We start from the raw sequence: 18,121 nt of genomic DNA on the forward strand, positions 1-18,121 counted from the left end.
TTTATATTAAAAAGTTGTTAAAAAGGCGCCCCCTCATTTGGAAAGATTGACGGTGCTTTTTATTAGTCAATATCCATGTATGTTTTTTTGCTGTAGAATACAATTAAATCAGTGTATAGAGCCATGTAGTCCTTTACTTTATTAACTTTCAGTGTTTTTAGTTCAATGCCCTAGCTTAAAATGAGGTTTTTTAAAATAGTTTTTCTACCTATTTTGGCGCCCCCTTACGGACAGCCATTGGAGGCCGACACACCTGCCCTCCCCTAACTACGCCACTGAATTCGAAAAACAACGGGATAATTATGTAATCATAACTATAAAATTGTACACACTATTGCAATCTGCACCAACCAAATTCTGATAAATATAGATCAGGGTTTGTTTCTTGACAAATTTTGCTATCGGGTGAGAATATTTACTTAGTTGTAACTTTAAACTTGAAAATTTACACGTAACACATAAGCTATGACCAAAACATGTTCATAAAATTATTCACATTTTAGGTGTGTTTATTTTAAAGTAATGTCCTTTTCAAATCATAAGATGTGTTGCATAAAAACATGTAGCTGGAAATAAAATACGTTAAACTTAAATTATTAAAGATCAGATTTCGTGTACAACAAAAAATTGTTCAAATGCTTGTGCTGTTACATCCATCGAGCCATGGGAAGAAGTTTGTTACTGCCCTAAGGGAATGAGATTATCTACAGATAACACATCGTGCATAGGTTTGTGTAAAATATTTTTTCTTTTTTATTACATGCAGATAACACGTTTTTTAACGTACAAAAACTGTTTAAAATTATAACAAAATAATAATTTTCAAAATAATCTTCATTACATTATTTTAAAACAAATGTAAAATAAAAAGTTTCTAAATTATCTTTGAATTGGTGAAATGAATGATAGAAACAGATTAATTTGGTTAACGATTTAAAAAAAAAGAAATCGACTTTTGTTTTTCCATCGATATAAAAATGCAATTTATTAAGTTCATCTATTGAAACAGTTTGCGACGATGGATTATTTGGGGACAACTGTGACTACGATTGCAAATGTATCAAAGAAAACACTATTTCCTGTGATAAAATAAATGGCAGCTGTATCTGTAAACCTGAATGGACATCGGTAGACTGTAGCCAGGATTTTAATGAATGCTCACTTAAGGACAAAGTCTGTGGAGACAACGCCTTTTGTTTCAATACAGTTGGATCTTTTTTTTGCTTTTGTACAATAGGTTTAGCCCTTCAAAATAGAACACACTGTACAGGTAATGCACGATAGGTTTCTTATTTTACTCAATTTTTTTTTTAAGTCGTTTTGAGATATGCATATTTCTTGGCTAAAACCAAGACCTTTTTTTCCTTTTTTTCATTTTTTTTAGACTGTGGACCTATGATAACTACCTTTCCAGGATATTTGTATTCTGGATCATATGGAGATTATTATTATGTAGGAGTTGTGTGTTCCTGGACTTTAATTGCCCCGGATGATGAAAACATCTCTTTTAGGTTACAACATACTCGTTATGTGTGTCTTTAGTCAACGTTTGTGTCTGTCTCTTGTAGAGATTTTTCTGAAGATTTATTTATAAAAATACTTACAATAAAATAACCATAATAATGGATACATTTTTTTCAGTTTTCAGAAAATCTATATATATTCTGATACTGTAGTTTCGATCTTTGATGGAGTCAATTCCAGCTATCCTCTATTGGGACAGGAAAGCACTACTGCCAATTTACCATTAACGACTGATATCGTTCGAGCTAGTGGAAATGCGATGCATATTCAACGCTACTCTGTTTATGGTCTGTATGCCAGCGACTCGTTTGAAGCGATTTATTGGACTCACGGTAATGCCGATGACTACAGTATTGTGAAAACATCTGCAGCTAGTGATTGCATGTTGTCGCGTGTAAATTAAAATTCTTTATCTTTTTTCTTCTCTTTATATAGAATGCACTGGACTTTATTATGGTTTGAACTGCAACATTTCTTGTCCTTGTAAGCCAAGTAACACAGACTCTTGTCATCGTGTACGAGGGAATTGTAACTGTAAAGTCGGGTGGCAATCTATTGACTGCTCTGTTGATATAAACGAATGTCTTGATCCCAATATCTGTGAAGATGTGTATTCCATTTGTGTCAACACTTCGCCTGGGTATAACTGTCAGTGTAAACCTGGACTTGTACAGAACAGCTCAACAAATGCTTGTAATGGTACGTATAAGATTATTATGTAATTATTCGATTCTACTTTTAAACACACAAAAATAAGTAACAATTAAGCAGACATCGTAAAGAAATTATTCAAACTGTAGTCACCCTCTGTCGGTTTACGAAAATGAAGTTGAATACATTAAATTTCAAAATATTGTCTGTTTGTCCAACCGATCAAACACTATTATTTGCGTAAAATTTAATGATAATATTGACAGTGTCAATGATAACGGACTCTCTTTTTTATCTTTTCAACTGTGAAACTCAATCATGGGATTTATTGGATCTTAAAATAGATATTATCTTAACGGAAAAATTCGATTCCTTTAATTTACAAAGTCTTTAGCGTATTTTTCACGATTGATAAAAATATTCAGGGAACTTCAAACTGTTATTTTTAAAAATAAACATCTTCTATATAAACAGTTAGCCCTTTTTAACTTTCTCGTATATACGAAGTATAGAGAAATTATTGTAATCGTGCAAAACAAAAATCGAGATTTCTGCAAGTCTCGACGTTTTAGGGCTCACTGAGTCGGAAAAACATAGTTTTGCAATCTTGTCCGTATGTATGTGTGTATGTGTGTCTGTCTGTCTCTCTCTCTCTCTCTCTCTCTCTCTTTCTCTCTCTCTCTCTCTCTCTCTCTGTGTGTGTGTGTGTGTGTGTGTGTGTAAACACGATAACTTGAGTACCGTATCAGCTAGGTTGATGAAATTTCATATATAATTATTATATTAAAAACGTAGATCCTATCAACTTTTGAGCGATTTCCGATAACCGCAAGTGGTATTTTTTCTACTTTGAATTTTTCAAAAGCCTATAACTTTAGTACTATTTCAGATTGATAAATGAAATTTCACATGTAAGTTAAAGATCTAATATTCGCTACCTTCTATCAAATTGTGAGTAATTTCCGATGAACGGAAGTAGCAATTTGCGCTATTTCCAATTTTTGAAAAAACGCATGTGAATTTATAAAATACTAATAATATTGCGCACTATTATGCATATTTTATTTGGCGTTCACTTGGTGCGCAATTCGTATTTCTACGAGATTTTATTCTATTTTCAAAAGTTTAAGTATTTAAAATGGATTAAAAATCATGTATATAGACCGAGTTCCCATTCCCTGTTTTTTTATATAAGAATATTCGAGAAAGTTTAGGGGAGATCACTCCCGGTTTATTTATAGTTTATTAATCAAACTATGATAAAAAAATACTAAAAATTTGATTTCTACTATCTTATTGTAATACGTTAGGGCCTAGGCCTAAAGAAAATTTTCTTATTCTAAACGTGCCGAGTATCTTGTTTATTTCATTACAAAATTTTAATACATCGCCTTAACGCGGAAGGGGGGGGGGAGAATATATACAGAATATGAATATATTCATCATTATAAAATGTTGTGTAAAATTTTATAGGACCTATAAAATTACATTTTTAGTATAAACCCTATTAAACAAATAAAATCATAAGCTTTCGAAATAAATATTATAGTAATGCCCTTGACAGTTTTCAATTCGCATGTATTATCTGTTGATTTTTTTTGTTAATAAAGTTGTCTTTTTAAATGTAAAAGTAAGGATGGCTGGACTGTCTTCTCTCAAACTTCAATAAAATGAATGACAAAAACCCAGAGAGTATTAAGGCCGTAACGATAAAATCAATAGTAAAATAATTAAATAAAGAAAATCTCATTTATTGTCAAACTAGCCATCGGCACATGTTTCACGTAAATTATAGGCCTATATATTTTAATTTTAAAATGTTGTACTTGTTTAAGAAAAAATAATTTGTAAAATAGATATTGGTCAAAACGCAATGCGCATTATTACACGCTGAACGATATTAATGACAAAGCAAAGAAATAACTAATTAGCTAAAAATCCGACACATTTAAATTAAAAACTTATAAAAGTTTAGGCCGAAAAAATCGTATTGTTTACATTTCATAGCGTACGTAGCTCTAAATCATATTTGAATGAAATAGTTCATTTCTTTATTTTATTCTAAACTCGGCAGATGACGTCATTAGTTTCGTGTTCTTTTAGTGTAAACAATAAGCGACGTCATTGTTAAATGCGTTCTTGTCCCAAGTATAAACACTTTTCCGGTTGCATAATTAAAATTGTGTTTCTACATTCGAATACGCCTTTATTTTTTATTTTTATTTTTAAAATAAAATTGTGGTTATACATTTAAAACATCTACCATATTATTTTCAACGAAATTCCGTATCAAGTTCTCGATATATCGCTGCAGATTCTGATGTGATATCCGGCAAAAATATTTTGCGGACAGAGAGAGAGAGAGAGAAGTGCGCACATGGTCTTTTATATATTAGGATATAGTTCTATAACTAACTTCACACATTTAATTAAGTTCAGAAACAATTAACTGATATTTTAAAAATGAAGTCTATGTATATAAAAGGTCTATCTCTTTGCATATTTATTTCAAACCATATATTATCACAATACAAAAATATATTATTTCTGTTTAAATAATATTATATAATATTATATTAATATAATATTATTTCTTATTCTAAATCGCTGGCTATCGAATGTCATGGCTTTTCAGAATTTAAAAAGTTATAAACACATCGGTTAATTGAATATGAATATATTTATCATTATACACCGAAATCATTAATTCAATTTATTTTTTATTAATAAAGCCTATTTTATGCAAACAGAAGCAGCTACACCGTCAAAACAATTTACAGATACACACACGCATACAAACATATATATATATATATATATATATATATATATATATATATATATATATATATATATATATATATATATATATATATATATATATATATATACTATCGTACCCAACACGCACTTTGTTGCGATCACAGAAGAAAGCCTGACGCAATAATAACAGAGACCATGTGACCTTTTTTTCCAAAACGAATTTATTTATATATTAACAAAGCAGGCGCTACATTTCTTGAATTAAAGTTGTTGGGGGCTCTTGTTTATCCACACAGCGGCTCATGTGTAGCTGAGCGAGCTGTATGAAAGCTTTGAGCGTACATTAATAAAAAAAATTTGTATTAGTGAAATTGAACACGCCTCGGTGACAGCTCAAGTGTCATTGGCATTGGAGGGCGCTCGCAATAGGGACATAGTGCTCAGCGGGAAAATCACACTTAAAAAATTATTGTTTTTTTTTCTTCTCAAAACCTTCTCATCAACTTCCAAAGGGGTCATGGCACTCGTATGGCATCTCTTTCTGCTAGGGCGCCGCCCGTGAGAAATTTTAAAAATTCCACAGGAACCTCCAAAGAAGTATACTCAACTTCCCAAAGTTTTAAGGCTATCGGATAAATGGTGTAGTAATTCATATAGGGCAAACGGACAAACATACTTTCATTTCTTTATTGACGGATTTAGGCGGATATACACTTTAACCAGTGTCCGCATCCCCGCCCCCCCGGAAGTTTAATTAACTTAGATCTATTTAGTAGTCCTACAAGTATAAAGGAAAAACAAACTGCATCATTTTAGTTAATTTACGTTTTGTATTATTTTGATGTCTCAAAAAACGAGGCTACATGTACATAAACTTAGCTCGCTAAATTTTTTTTTATTCGTTCGTTCGTTCGTTCGTTCGTTCGTTCGTTCGTTCGTTCGTTTGTTCGTTCAATCGAACTTTTTGTATCCAAGGGCTTTAAGAAGTGGTAGATGACTTTAAAGGTTGCAAGCTACACATCGGGTTTTAACCCAAAAGTTTACATCAAAAGTGGTAAATAACGCGAATATTTTTAAAACATAAACCGGGAGTGATCTCCCCTAAACTTTCTCGAATATTCTAATATAACACTACGTGGGATGGCAACTCGGAATATAGACATAATTTTTGTTTACTTAAACTTTTAAAAATAGAATAGAATCTAGTAGAAAAAAAGAATTGCGCACCAAGCGAACGCCAAAACAAAATGTACATAAAAGTGCGGAATATTATTAGTGTTTTTTTTTTATTTACCATAAAACAAATTACAACATATTTTACACTGGTAGGTTGATAATACTTTACATAATGGCAAATTATATGTTGGAGTTAAATTGATATGTACAAATCGAAAGAATAACCAAAAGGGTAACAATATAAGAGGTTAAATATAACAAATGACAAAATATAACAACGTTTCCAGATTACAGTTTAACTTTTTGATCACTTCCAAAAAAAAGGAAAGAATCCCCCATACTCACATACTAAATTTTAAAGGGTATTCTGCTTAGTAATGTACTTCTCAAATGCCTCGCATTTTTTTTTTAAAGTGATACATGTGTAAACAACAAATGTATAAAATAAAGGAACTTGTCCCTACTGACAGCATAAAAAATTAATACAATAATAAAATTTACAAAAAAAACTGTGCCATTTTGTCAGAATGTTGCACTGTATCAGTGGGGTGAGCGAGTCATAGCGGCATGGGTTGAAAGGGGGTGGGGATTGGTTGGGTACGGTGGCCCACACATCAGGAGCAATGTTGCGTGACCTGAACGCAATTGATTGTCTACATACAGCGTGTGAGTTCGTGTGTTTCTATGGGGGTTTTTTTCGTTTTTTTTTTTTAATTTTACATATATGATAATACTAAAATAGAAACAAATGATGGATTTACAATGTTTGTAAGCTGTATAAATGAAACAATACACAAAAAGCAACCATAGGAAATTGAATGACAAATGATAAATGGTGCGAAACAAGGTGGGGACATGGGGGTTGAGGGGTGGGAGTCAAATTAATGTTGTTAGAAATGTATTTAGATAATACATCATCTTCAGTATTTAACATAGTATTTCAACACAGGGGTGGGGGTTGTGCGGACGAAGGGGATGCAGTTATGAGTGTAAACTTGATATTGGGGTCTTGAGGTTGAGGGGCGGGGAGGGTGTGATGAAAGTGGATGTGTCTGTTCGGCAATAGTATTAGTACTTTATAAAATAAAGCTCAATTCTGTATGTTTGTAATAAGTTTGTCGTGGATACTTCCATGGATTTAAGTGTTAGATTATTATACTGCTTATGGTCTAAATTTATGAGTTAAAAAATAAATTAATACTGAAAGTGTTGGGAAACAATTTTCATTTTTCAAACTGATAGTAATAATTGTCGGCATGTACATTAAACACAATTTTTTAAAAAATATCATCTTTTACAAAAATTCTAATTGTGTCTGAAAATTGTTTATATTTAGTCCTTTAGCACTTACTTCCCTTTGATAAAATAGGAAAACAAAATTTCTTCCCTTTATAAAACATTGCATTAGTGGACAAGAATATACTTTTTATTACTTTGTTTTGGAAAAAATAATTACATAATTAGCGGGGATTGATCAAGTGCAAATGTTGTAGGTATTTTACGGATAAGCTTGGAGTATTATAATTGTTCATTAAATTTAAATAGGCGCGTCCGCCGGCGCCCCACCAGGGTTCAATTTGGCGCCCTGGGCTATCCTGTAAGCGCTATGGTGTTTAATTTCGCTTTACACAGTGCGATAAATCGAACCCGGGCGTCCTCTGGCGCCCAGACAGGGTGCTAATTGGGGCCCCGGGCCTCCCGTGTTCGGTTTGGCGCATACGTTCGTTTAAGTAAGTGCAAAATACTATGAATAAGTTGAGGTACTATTGTCGTTTATTAAGCTGAAACGGGCGATTCCGCCCCGGGCTAGACTCTGAGCACTTTGCGTTTATGTTCGCGTTAGTGTTTTCTTTGTGTTTAGGTTGGGTTTGCGTTAGTGGTTGCGTTTTGATTTGGTTCGTTTTTGTTCTTTCTTTTTTTTCGATTTCGTTTGTGTTTTTTTATTTGGGTTTGTGTTTGTATTTGTGTTTGTGGTTGGTTTTGCGTTTGGATTTGGTTTGTTTTCGTTTGCTTTTTCGTTTGTTTTTTCTTTGTGTTTGTATTGGTGTTTGTGGTTGTGGTTGGGTTTGTTGTTAGGTTTTTGTTTTCGTTTGAATTTTTTATTGTGTTTAACGTTATGTTTGCGTTTTGTTGTTTTGGTTTTGGTTGGTTGTGGTTTGGGTGGGCAATGCCGGGTTTATGATGATTACTAAACACACAGTTAGAGGTCTTTAACAGAAAGGTTTTTCACAGAAGCCAGAGCAGGGCCTGGCCGGGACGGCTAGTACTTTATAAATTTACATGCGTTTTTTGAGAAATCGGAAATAACGTAAAAGTGGTACTTTTTTACTTTGAATTTTTCAAAAGCATATAACTTGAGTACTATTTCAGATAGACAAATGAAATTTCAAATGTAAGAATGTAAGTAAAAGATTTAATTCTCTACCTTCTTTCAATTTTTTAGTAATTTCTGTTGACCGGAAGTAGTAATTTACGCTATTTCCAATTTCTCAAAAAACGCATGTAAATTTATAAAGTACCAATAATATTCCGCACTTTTATGTACATTTTGTTTTGGCGTTCGCTTGGTGCGCAATTCTTTTTTCTACGAGATTCTATTCTATTTTTAAAAGTTTAAATAATTAAAAATCATGTCTATATTCCGAGTTGCCATCCCACGTAGTGTTATATAAGAATATTCGAGAAAGTTTAGGGGAGATCACTCCCGGTTTATCAAGCTTATTATCATTTTCTTATGTTTAATCATTCAATATAATATGCGTAGTATACTTAAATACTTTCAACTTGCATAAGTTCCTGTGGTCAAACCCTAGCTATGGTCAAAGCCCCGCTTTGGACAAAGCACTTATGGTCAAACCACCTCTGGCCAAAGTTCCTACGATCAAAGCCCCGCTTTGGACAATGGTTGTTTGGTTTTCATGTCCTAATCTCGGACCTTAACGTAAGAACCCAGTAAAAACTTTCCTTCGTATAGCCTACGTATGAAAGAGATAGCTGTTGTTTAGAAAATTAGTTATATTGTAACGCGAAAGCTCCTATATTAAAGGATCCAAATTATTTGCATATATATATATATATATATATATATATATATATATATATATATATATATATATATATATATATATATGGGTGTGTGTGTATGTATGGTTGTCTGTGTGTGTCTGTGTGTGCCTAAGGCTGTGTCTGTGTGTGTGTATGTGTGTGTCTGTGCGTGTCTGTGTCTGTGTGTGTTTATATTTTTATATTAAAAAGTTGTTATAAACGCGCCCCCTACGCCACTGAATTCGAATAACAACGGGATAATTATGTAATTATAACTATAAAATTGCACACACTATTGCAATCTGCACCAACCAAATTCTGATAAATATAGATCAGGATTTGTTTCTTGACAAATTTTGCTATCGGGTTAGAATATTTAATTAAGTTGTAACTTTATACTTGAAAATGTACACGTAACATGTAAGTTATGACCACAACTTATTCATAAAAATGCAAACTTTATATGTATTTATTTCAACATAATGTCCTTTTCAAATTATAAGATATGTTGCACGAAAAATTGCAGTTGGAAATTAAAATATGTTAAACTTAAATTATTAAAGATCAGATTTCGTGTACAACAAAAAATTGTTCAAATGCTTGTGCTGTTACATCCATCGACCCATGGAAAGAAGTTTGTTACTGTCCTAAGGGAATGAAATTATCTACTGATAACACATCGTGCATAGGTTTGTGTAAAAATAATGTGTCTTTTTTTTTTTACATGCAGATAACACGTTTTATTAAACGTACAAAAAATTGTTTAAAATTATAACAAAATAATAATTTTCACAATAATCTTCATTACATTATTTTAAACAAATGTAAAATTAAAAAGTTTCTAAAGTACCTCTGAATTGGTGAAATGAATGATAGAAGCAGATTAATTTAGTTGGCGATTTTAAAAAAAGAAATCAACTTTTGTTTTTCCTTCGATATAAAAATACAATTTATCAAGTTCATCTACTTAAACAGTTTGCGACGATGGATTATTTGGGGACAACTGTGACTACAATTGCCAATGTATCAAAGAAAAAACTATTTCCTGTGATAAAATAAATGGCATCTGTATCTGTAAACCTGAATGGACATCAGCAGACTGTAGCCAGGATTTTAATGAATGCTCACTAAACGACAAAGTCTGTGCAGACAACGCCTTTTGTTTCAATACAGTTGGATCTTTTTTTTGCTTTTGTGCAATAGGTTTAGCCCTTCAAAATAGAACACACTGTACAGGTAATGCAAGATAAGTTTCTTAATTTACTCAATTATTTTTTTTAAAGTCGTTTTGAGATATGCATATTTCTTGGCTAAAACCAAGACCTTTTTTATCCTTTTTTCCTTTTTTTTTAGACTGTGGACCTATGATAACTACCTTTCCAGGATATTTGTATTCTGGATCATATGGAGATTATTATTATGTAGGAGTTGTGTGTTCCTGGACTTTAATTGCCCCGGATGATGAAAACATCTCTTTTAGGTTACAACATACTCGTTATGTGTGTCTTTAGTCAACGTTTGTGTCTGTCTCTTGTAGAGATTTTTCTGAAGATTTATTTATAAAAATACTTACAATAAAATAACCATAATAATGGATACATTTTTTTCAGTTTTCAGAAAATCTATATATATTCTGATACTGTAGTTTCGATCTTTGATGGAGTCAATTCCAGCTATCCTCTATTGGGACAGGAAAGCACTACTGCCAATTTACCATTAACGACTGATATCGTTCGAGCTAGTGGAAATGCGATGCATATTCAACGCTACTCTGTTTATGGTCTGCATGCCAGCGACTCGTTTGAAGCGATTTATTGGACTCATGGTAATGCCGATGACTACAGTATTGTGAAAACATCTGCAGCTAGTGATTGCATGTTGTCGCGTGTAAATTAAAATTCTTTATCTTTTTTCTTCTCTTTATATAGAATGCACTGGACTTTATTATGGTTTGAACTGCAACATTTCTTGTCCTTGTAAGCCAAGTAACACAGACTCTTGTCATCGTGTACGAGGGAATTGTAACTGTAAAGTCGGGTGGCAATCTATTGACTGCTCTGTTGATATAAACGAATGTCTTGATCCCAATATCTGTGAAGATGTGTATTCCATTTGTGTCAACACTTCGCCTGGGTATAACTGTCAGTGTAAACCTGGACTTGTACAGAACAGCTCAACAAATGCTTGTAATGGTACGTATAAGATTATTATGTAATTATTCGATTTGTAACGGACACCTATCTACCCGCCAGATAGATGGTGAACGCCCCCGGATTCTTTCTTGGGGTTATATGCAAATGACCTAAAGCCTAAATGAATGAACATTAACTCAACAACACACTAGGGCTCGGTTTCGATGTCTAGGGAAAACTAGTGAAACTATTGAAGTTAACAACTCATTCAATCTGCATACAACCTTTAATAAGTGAACGCAGTTGTGGCAGAACACAAGGTTAAACAAGATAAAATATTTAGTTTGGAAAATAACAAAACCCAACTTACAAAGCGTAAGAAAAAATACTATCACAGATTCTAACACTTTATAAAAATAGCCACAGGTCACATAACACTGCTATAGCATCAAGAATCACTTGGCCACAAGTAATATAATACTAGAATACTTAAACAACTTAAGAATGCATAGCACACTCAGGACTTAAGCTCTCTCACGTTCAAATGGTCAGAATGGACTGCCGGACAAAATGGACGGCCTGGTCAAAATGGACTGCCTGGTCAGAATGGACTGCCTCGTGCCGCCTGTGGGCGATCTAGTTATAGACTTAGGCAACAGGGGAGGTTACCTTCAACTCATGTGGCCATTGGTTGGGGTGGTCATCTGATCTGAATCAATCAATCAGATCTTGATGGAAAATTTCTGAGTCTTAGACACTCTTAGTAAGATAGTGGAAAAAACCCGGTTGTTGCACCATCAACCATATATGGTATTATAACAATGTCAAACTAAAACATTACTAGACCTAAGTAGGTCACATCCCCTCCCTTTTTGGAAGTGACAGATAGGTTCCACAAAAACATACATAAGGAACCAATCTGGCAATGAAATAAAAAAAATGTTTTACAAATGTAGCCATTCAAAATCTTAATACCAGATGAAAACATCCCTGGAAACAAAAGGGAAGTAACTCAAACTTTTACAATTTGTGAAAGGGGAGTAACCCTTTCAAAAAATAACAATACATCCAAATCCCTCAGAAAGGGTTATTACAATATTTCCATGTGGATATTAAAAGTGGTAAACCCGACAGGGTAAAACCTTTATTTCAATGACTAGCTACAATATCAACTGAGTCATATGAGACATATTATCATAGAAGATTACATATAATCAAAAACCACCTTTAAGTAAGGTTCACCTGAAAATAAACAAAATATGCAACAGGATTGAAATTTTGAAAAAATTCAAAACTCATACCACTCACATTCATGTGAGTGTCACCTAAACAAGACACTTGTGTATGGTCCTAATGAACCACAAAACATGTCACATGATCAATGTGTGTAATAAGATTTTACATCCTTGACAAACAATCAGCCACAACATTATCAATACCCTTAATGTGGGAAATTTCCAGATTAAAATTTTGGAAATATAAACACCATCTCAATATTCTTTGATTCTTCTGTCCTAACTTAGAGGTAAATTTCAGGGGATCATGGTCAGAAAACACTCTGACCGGATTGATTGAAGAAGTGACATAGACTTCAAAATGTTGTAAGGACAAAACCAAAGCTAAAGCTTCTTTTTCAATAGTAGAGTAATTCTTTTGGTTCTCATTTAACTTCCTGGAAAAAAAAGCAATTGGATGGTCAATCCCCATGTTGTCTTCTTGAAATAGGACTGAGCCAATGGCTAAGTTGCTAGCATCAATGGCAAGTTTAAAGGGCTTGCTGAAATCTGGTGCAGCCATAACAGGAGCATTAGATAAAAATGACTTAATGGTTAAAAAAGCTTCATGACATTTAGTTGACCATTCAAACTCAACACCCTTTTTCAATAATGCAGTAAGAGGTTCAGCAACAGCTGAAAAGTTTTGACAGAACCGCCTATAGTAACCAGCCATCCCAAGAAACTTTTTGATTTCTTTACAATTTTTGGGAGGAGGCAACCTTACAATAGCATCTACTTTAGCTTCAATGGGCCTAACTTTGTTCGTTCCCACTTGATAACCCAAATAGGTAATTGAGCCTTTACAGAAATCACTTTTATGCAGGTTTACAGTAAAATTAACTTCAGACAATTTTCTAAAAAGGTTAGTCAACTGAACAATATGTTCTTCAAAAGTATTAGAAAATACAACTATATCATCTATGTAGGCCTCACATTGGTCTATGTCAGCAATGACAGAGTTAATAACCCGCTGGAAAGTTTGACCAGCATTTCGCATACCAAAGGGCATACGTTTGTATCTATAAAAACCATTAGGGGTTACAAAAGCAGATATTTCTTTTGCACGGTCAGATAAGGGGATTTGCCAGTATCCTGATAGTAAATCAATTTTGGAAATTATCTTAGCTTGACCAACTTTATCAATAACGTCTTCTATTCGAGGTAATGGATAGGAATCAGCTTTGGTGAGCGCATTTACCTTCCTAAAGTCGGTCACAAACCTGAAAGATCCACCGTCTTTCGGGACTAGAAGACATGGGGAACTCCAGTTGCTGAAACTGGGTTCAATGATATCATTCTTGAGCATATAATCAATTTCATCTTTTATCAAAACAGCTTTTTCCGGGTTAACTCTATAGGGGTGTTGTTTGATGGGTTTTGCATCACCTACGTCTACATCATGAGGTGGAACCTTCGCTTCTTTGGGGACATCCCCAAAAATAGAGGGAAATGTCTCAAATAACTGAGACAATGTATGGCTTTCCTCTGTGGACAAATGCATAAGGTGGTCATTTAGATGATCTAAAAAGGAAGAATTTACCAATTTTGGGGGTTTCAATTTGTCATGTATCACATCATCAGAAACATTTGAACATACAGGTAAAGTAATTTTAGCTGTGGAATGAAAATTGTTACAATTATCATAATACTTTTTCAGTGAGTTAACATGATACACTGTCTGTTTCTTTCTTCTGTCTGGCGTATTGACAACATAGTTCAAATCACTTAATTTTGAATGCACAGTAAAGGGTCCACAATATCTAAAGGATAACGCATTGTTCAGATTAGGCACTAGCACAAGAACTTTCTCGCCTGGATTGAATGTTCGTTTACGAGAACTCTTATCATACAGTCCTTTCATTCTCACTTGGGCCTTTCTTAAGTTCTTGTGATCCATTTCGCACACGGCTTTCAGTCGAACGTGAAAATCGTCAAAGTTTTCCACTGGATGATCACTGGTACCTGTCCAACGCTCGTGGATCAGCTTCAGGGGACCACGGACAGAATGTCCAAACACAAGTTGAAAAGGAGAGTAACCTAGAGCTTCCTGGACACAGTCTCTCGCGGCGAAAATAATCCATGGAACAATCTCATCCCATTGGGTGTTACTTTTAGCGAATGTTCTTAGCATGGTTTTTAGGGTCTGGTGGAACCTCTCAAGTACGCCTTGAGACTGAGGGTGGTAGGCTGAGCTGGTGATGTGGGTAACGCCTAGCTTGGCTAGCGCTTCCTGAAAATGGTGACTGGTGAAGTTGCTGCCTTGATCTGTTTGAACGATTCTAGGTAATCCAAAGGTAGTGAAGAACCGGGTCATGGCCCTGACTACAGTCTTTGCCTTAATGTTCCGTAAGGGGAACGCCTCGGGAAAACGGGTACTTGAACACATAAAGGTAAGTAGGTACTCGTTGCCCGCCTTGGTTTTAGGCAAGGGACCTACACAGTCCATGACGATTTTAGAAAAGGGTTCTTCTAAGACAGGAATCGGGCTCAAAGGGGCCTTAGGAATTTTCTGGTTTGGCTTTCCGGCCAACTGACAGTTCGTGCAACTTTTGCAGTAACGCGACACATCATTTCTCATTGTGGGCCAAAAGAACAGTTCTTTGATCTTCGCCGTCGTTTTAGTGACTCCTGGGTGCGCTGACATTGGATGGTCATGTGCCAGTTTCAGTATTTCATGCCGATAAGGTGGAGGTACCCACAGCTGGTTTTTACCCAACCATGGTTCGGCAGGTGAGGCATCCACTGGTACAGAGCGACGAAAGAAGAGGCCGTTCTCGGAGAAATATTCCCCATCGTCAGATGAGAGAGATTTTTCGACCATTGCCTTGAGTTCCGCGTCGACTTGTTGAGCTTTAATGATGTCTTCCTGAGATATCCTCAGGGGTAAGCCCAGGCTTGTGTTCTCTGGAAGCATAGACTCCAGTTTGGGAGTCGAATTTCTTGACGATGATGGTAGGTGTGGTTCAGACGTTGTGTCAGCCAATTGTTTGGTCTGGCTTCTTGTCACCACACATGCAGGATACAGTTCATTATCATTATCTGGAACTGTTGACAAAGGGTTTTGAACCGTACAGGGGTATACTTTGCTTCCCGCAAGGTCATTCCCTAGAAGTAGGTGTACTCCTGGGACAGGAATACTATCTATCACACCTAAAATGACTTCGCCTTCGACGAGATGATGTTTCAGGGCAAACTTGTGTAGAGGGACTACAGTAGATTTTGTCCCTACTCCCTGGATAATGGAAACATTTCCGGTGTTCGTCTCCGGTGTAATGTCCATTGAACTTTTCAAAAGAAGTGACTGTGACGCTCCTGTGTCTCTTAGGACGGTGATATTCTGCTGAGACAACGGATCACCTGGTTTGCTAATGATAGCTTCGGTAATGAAAGATGAAAAGTCAACCTTTCTCGATCTCTCGAGATCGGTAGACTCGGAAGAAACTGGATGGTGGCGTGAACAATCAAAATGTGACTGAACATAATGTGTGGAGACTTGACTGCCTTCCTGCGGACACTTAGGGTTAGCGTCCCTTAGAATTCTAGAGTTCATATTTGAACTGGCTGCTTGAGGGGATAGAGCATAGTGCGCAGAGGTACTCACCGCCTCTCTGTTAAATTGAAGACGTTTGTAGCAGTTCTTGACAAGATGACCAGGTCTTTTGCAGAACTGGCATACTGCTCGACGATTGAGAGTTGATCTTGGTTTCTCTCTGGACTGTAATGCCTTCAAGTGTTGGCCAACAGGAGGATTGCTGCCAAAAAGGGGAAGCACGGGGTTGAGGCGGTTTCCTGACACTGGTGGTTTCTTATGTACCAACATATATGTGTCAGCCGACTCAGCAGCCTTCTGGATGTCAATTATCTTGTTATCCAGTATGTGTAGTCGTATGTCTTCAGGCAGGGACTTTAGGAATTCTTCCCTTAGGATAAGTGACCTGAGCTTCTCAAACTCAGAAACTTCCTCAGAGTGTAGCCACCTTGAGAAAATTTTCTCTTTTTCAAAGAGAAATTCCACATATGATTGAGTGGGTAACTTGCGGAGTGCTCGGAATTTTATCCGATAGGCCTCGGGCGTAAGTGCGTAGGCCTTCAAAATGGCAGTCTTGACCAAACTATAGTTATTTTGAACGTCGTGAGAGAGTGCCTGGTATGTTTTTGCAGCTTTCCCTGTAAGGACCGTGCTCAATAAAGCAGTAATGGAAGTTTCGGGCCATTCACATGTCTTCGCTAAACTCTCAATTTCCCAAATTTGGCAATCACTTGCCCCACCGACAACTTTTTGGGATCTACCAGAGAAGTGACATCTCCACTAACTTTACCAAATTCTAATTCCAACCTCCTTTTATCTAAAGCAATTTTAGCTTCTAACTCCAGTTTCTCTAGAGCAACCTTCTCCTTCTCTAAAGCAATTCTAGCTTCTAATTCTACCTTCTCTAGAGGTTTCTCCTCACGGAGTATCACCCCAGCCAACAAACTTTCATCAAATACACCTTCATTAATAAAATGAACAACAATTTTATCTCTCAACACCTCTGACTTCTGAGTAACAGAATAATCCAATTTCAATTCCTTAACAACACTAATCAAAACTTTCCTACTCAACTTCTCTACCTCCTCAACTGTGGGATTAGCCAAGAAAGACTCCATAACTCTAACTTCAAAATCAAAACAAGCCTAGATTCTCTAAATTAACACGGCCCAACGCTGCGTTATGAACTTGACCTTCAATCTAGGACGTGACACGTCTGGCGTTTGACCTAGATAACTCTAGCCTTGCGCGCGTTTTTAATAACACGGCTCCACTGGATAGAAAAACAACTAAATCAAACTAAACTTAGTGTTTAACTATTACAACCAACAACTGGAACGACAGATTAAATCCCGGACGAGCCCCCACTTTGTAACGGACACCTATCTACCAGCCAGATAGATGGTGAACGCCCCCGGACTCTTTCTTGGGGTTATATGCAAATGACCTAAAGCCTAAATGAATGAACATTAACTCAACAACACACTAGGGCTCGGTTTCGATGTCTAGGGAAAACTAGTGAAACTATTGAAGTTAACAACTCATTCAATCTGCATACAACCTTTAATAAGTGAACGCAGTTGTGGCAGAACACAAGGTTAAACAAGATAAAATATTTAGTTTGGAAAATAACAAAACCCAACTTACAAAGCGTAAGAAAAAAATACTATCACAGATTCTAACACTTTATAAAAATAGCCACAGGTCACATAACACTGCTATAGCATCAAGAATCACTTGGCCACAAGTAATATAATACTAGAATACTTAAACAACTTAAGAATGCATAGCACACTCAGGACTTAAGCTCTCTCACGTTTAAATGGTCAGAATGGACTGCCGGACAAAATGGACGGCCTGGTCAAAATGGACTGCCTGGTCAGAATGGACTGCCTCGTGCCGCCTGTGGGCGATCTAGTTATAGACTTAGGCAACAGGGGAGGTTACCTTCAACTCATGTGGCCATTGGTTGGGGTGGTCATCTGATCTGAATCAATCAATCAGATCTTGATGGAAAATTTCTG

The 18,121-nt window shown here is 35.5% G+C and overlaps 1 protein-coding gene and 1 long non-coding RNA gene across 2 annotated transcripts; both read left to right on the forward strand.

The window, feature by feature from the left end:
- Positions 1-657: 657 nt before the first annotated feature.
- Positions 658-10,218, forward strand: LOC131940536 (multiple epidermal growth factor-like domains protein 10). Its single transcript, XM_059299198.1, has 7 exons — positions 658-728; positions 1,010-1,270; positions 1,385-1,511; positions 1,642-1,856; positions 1,960-2,223; positions 9,723-9,793; positions 10,135-10,218. The coding sequence occupies exons 1-7, from the start codon at positions 695-697 to the stop codon at positions 10,216-10,218; spliced, it is 1,056 nt and encodes a 351-aa protein (XP_059155181.1). The 5' UTR covers positions 658-694.
- An 87-nt stretch (positions 10,219-10,305) lies between these two features.
- Positions 10,306-10,868, forward strand: LOC131940535 (uncharacterized). Its single transcript, XR_009386559.1, has 3 exons — positions 10,306-10,395; positions 10,513-10,639; positions 10,770-10,868. It is a non-coding gene; the product is annotated as an uncharacterized LOC131940535 (long non-coding RNA).
- Positions 10,869-18,121: the final 7,253 nt, after the last annotated feature.

Source organism: Physella acuta, unplaced genomic scaffold, assembly GCF_028476545.2.
Source record: "Physella acuta isolate Inbredline_101_S28 unplaced genomic scaffold, ASM2847654v3 ptg000321l, whole genome shotgun sequence".
Classification (NCBI taxonomy): Eukaryota; Metazoa; Mollusca; class Gastropoda; family Physidae; genus Physella; species Physella acuta.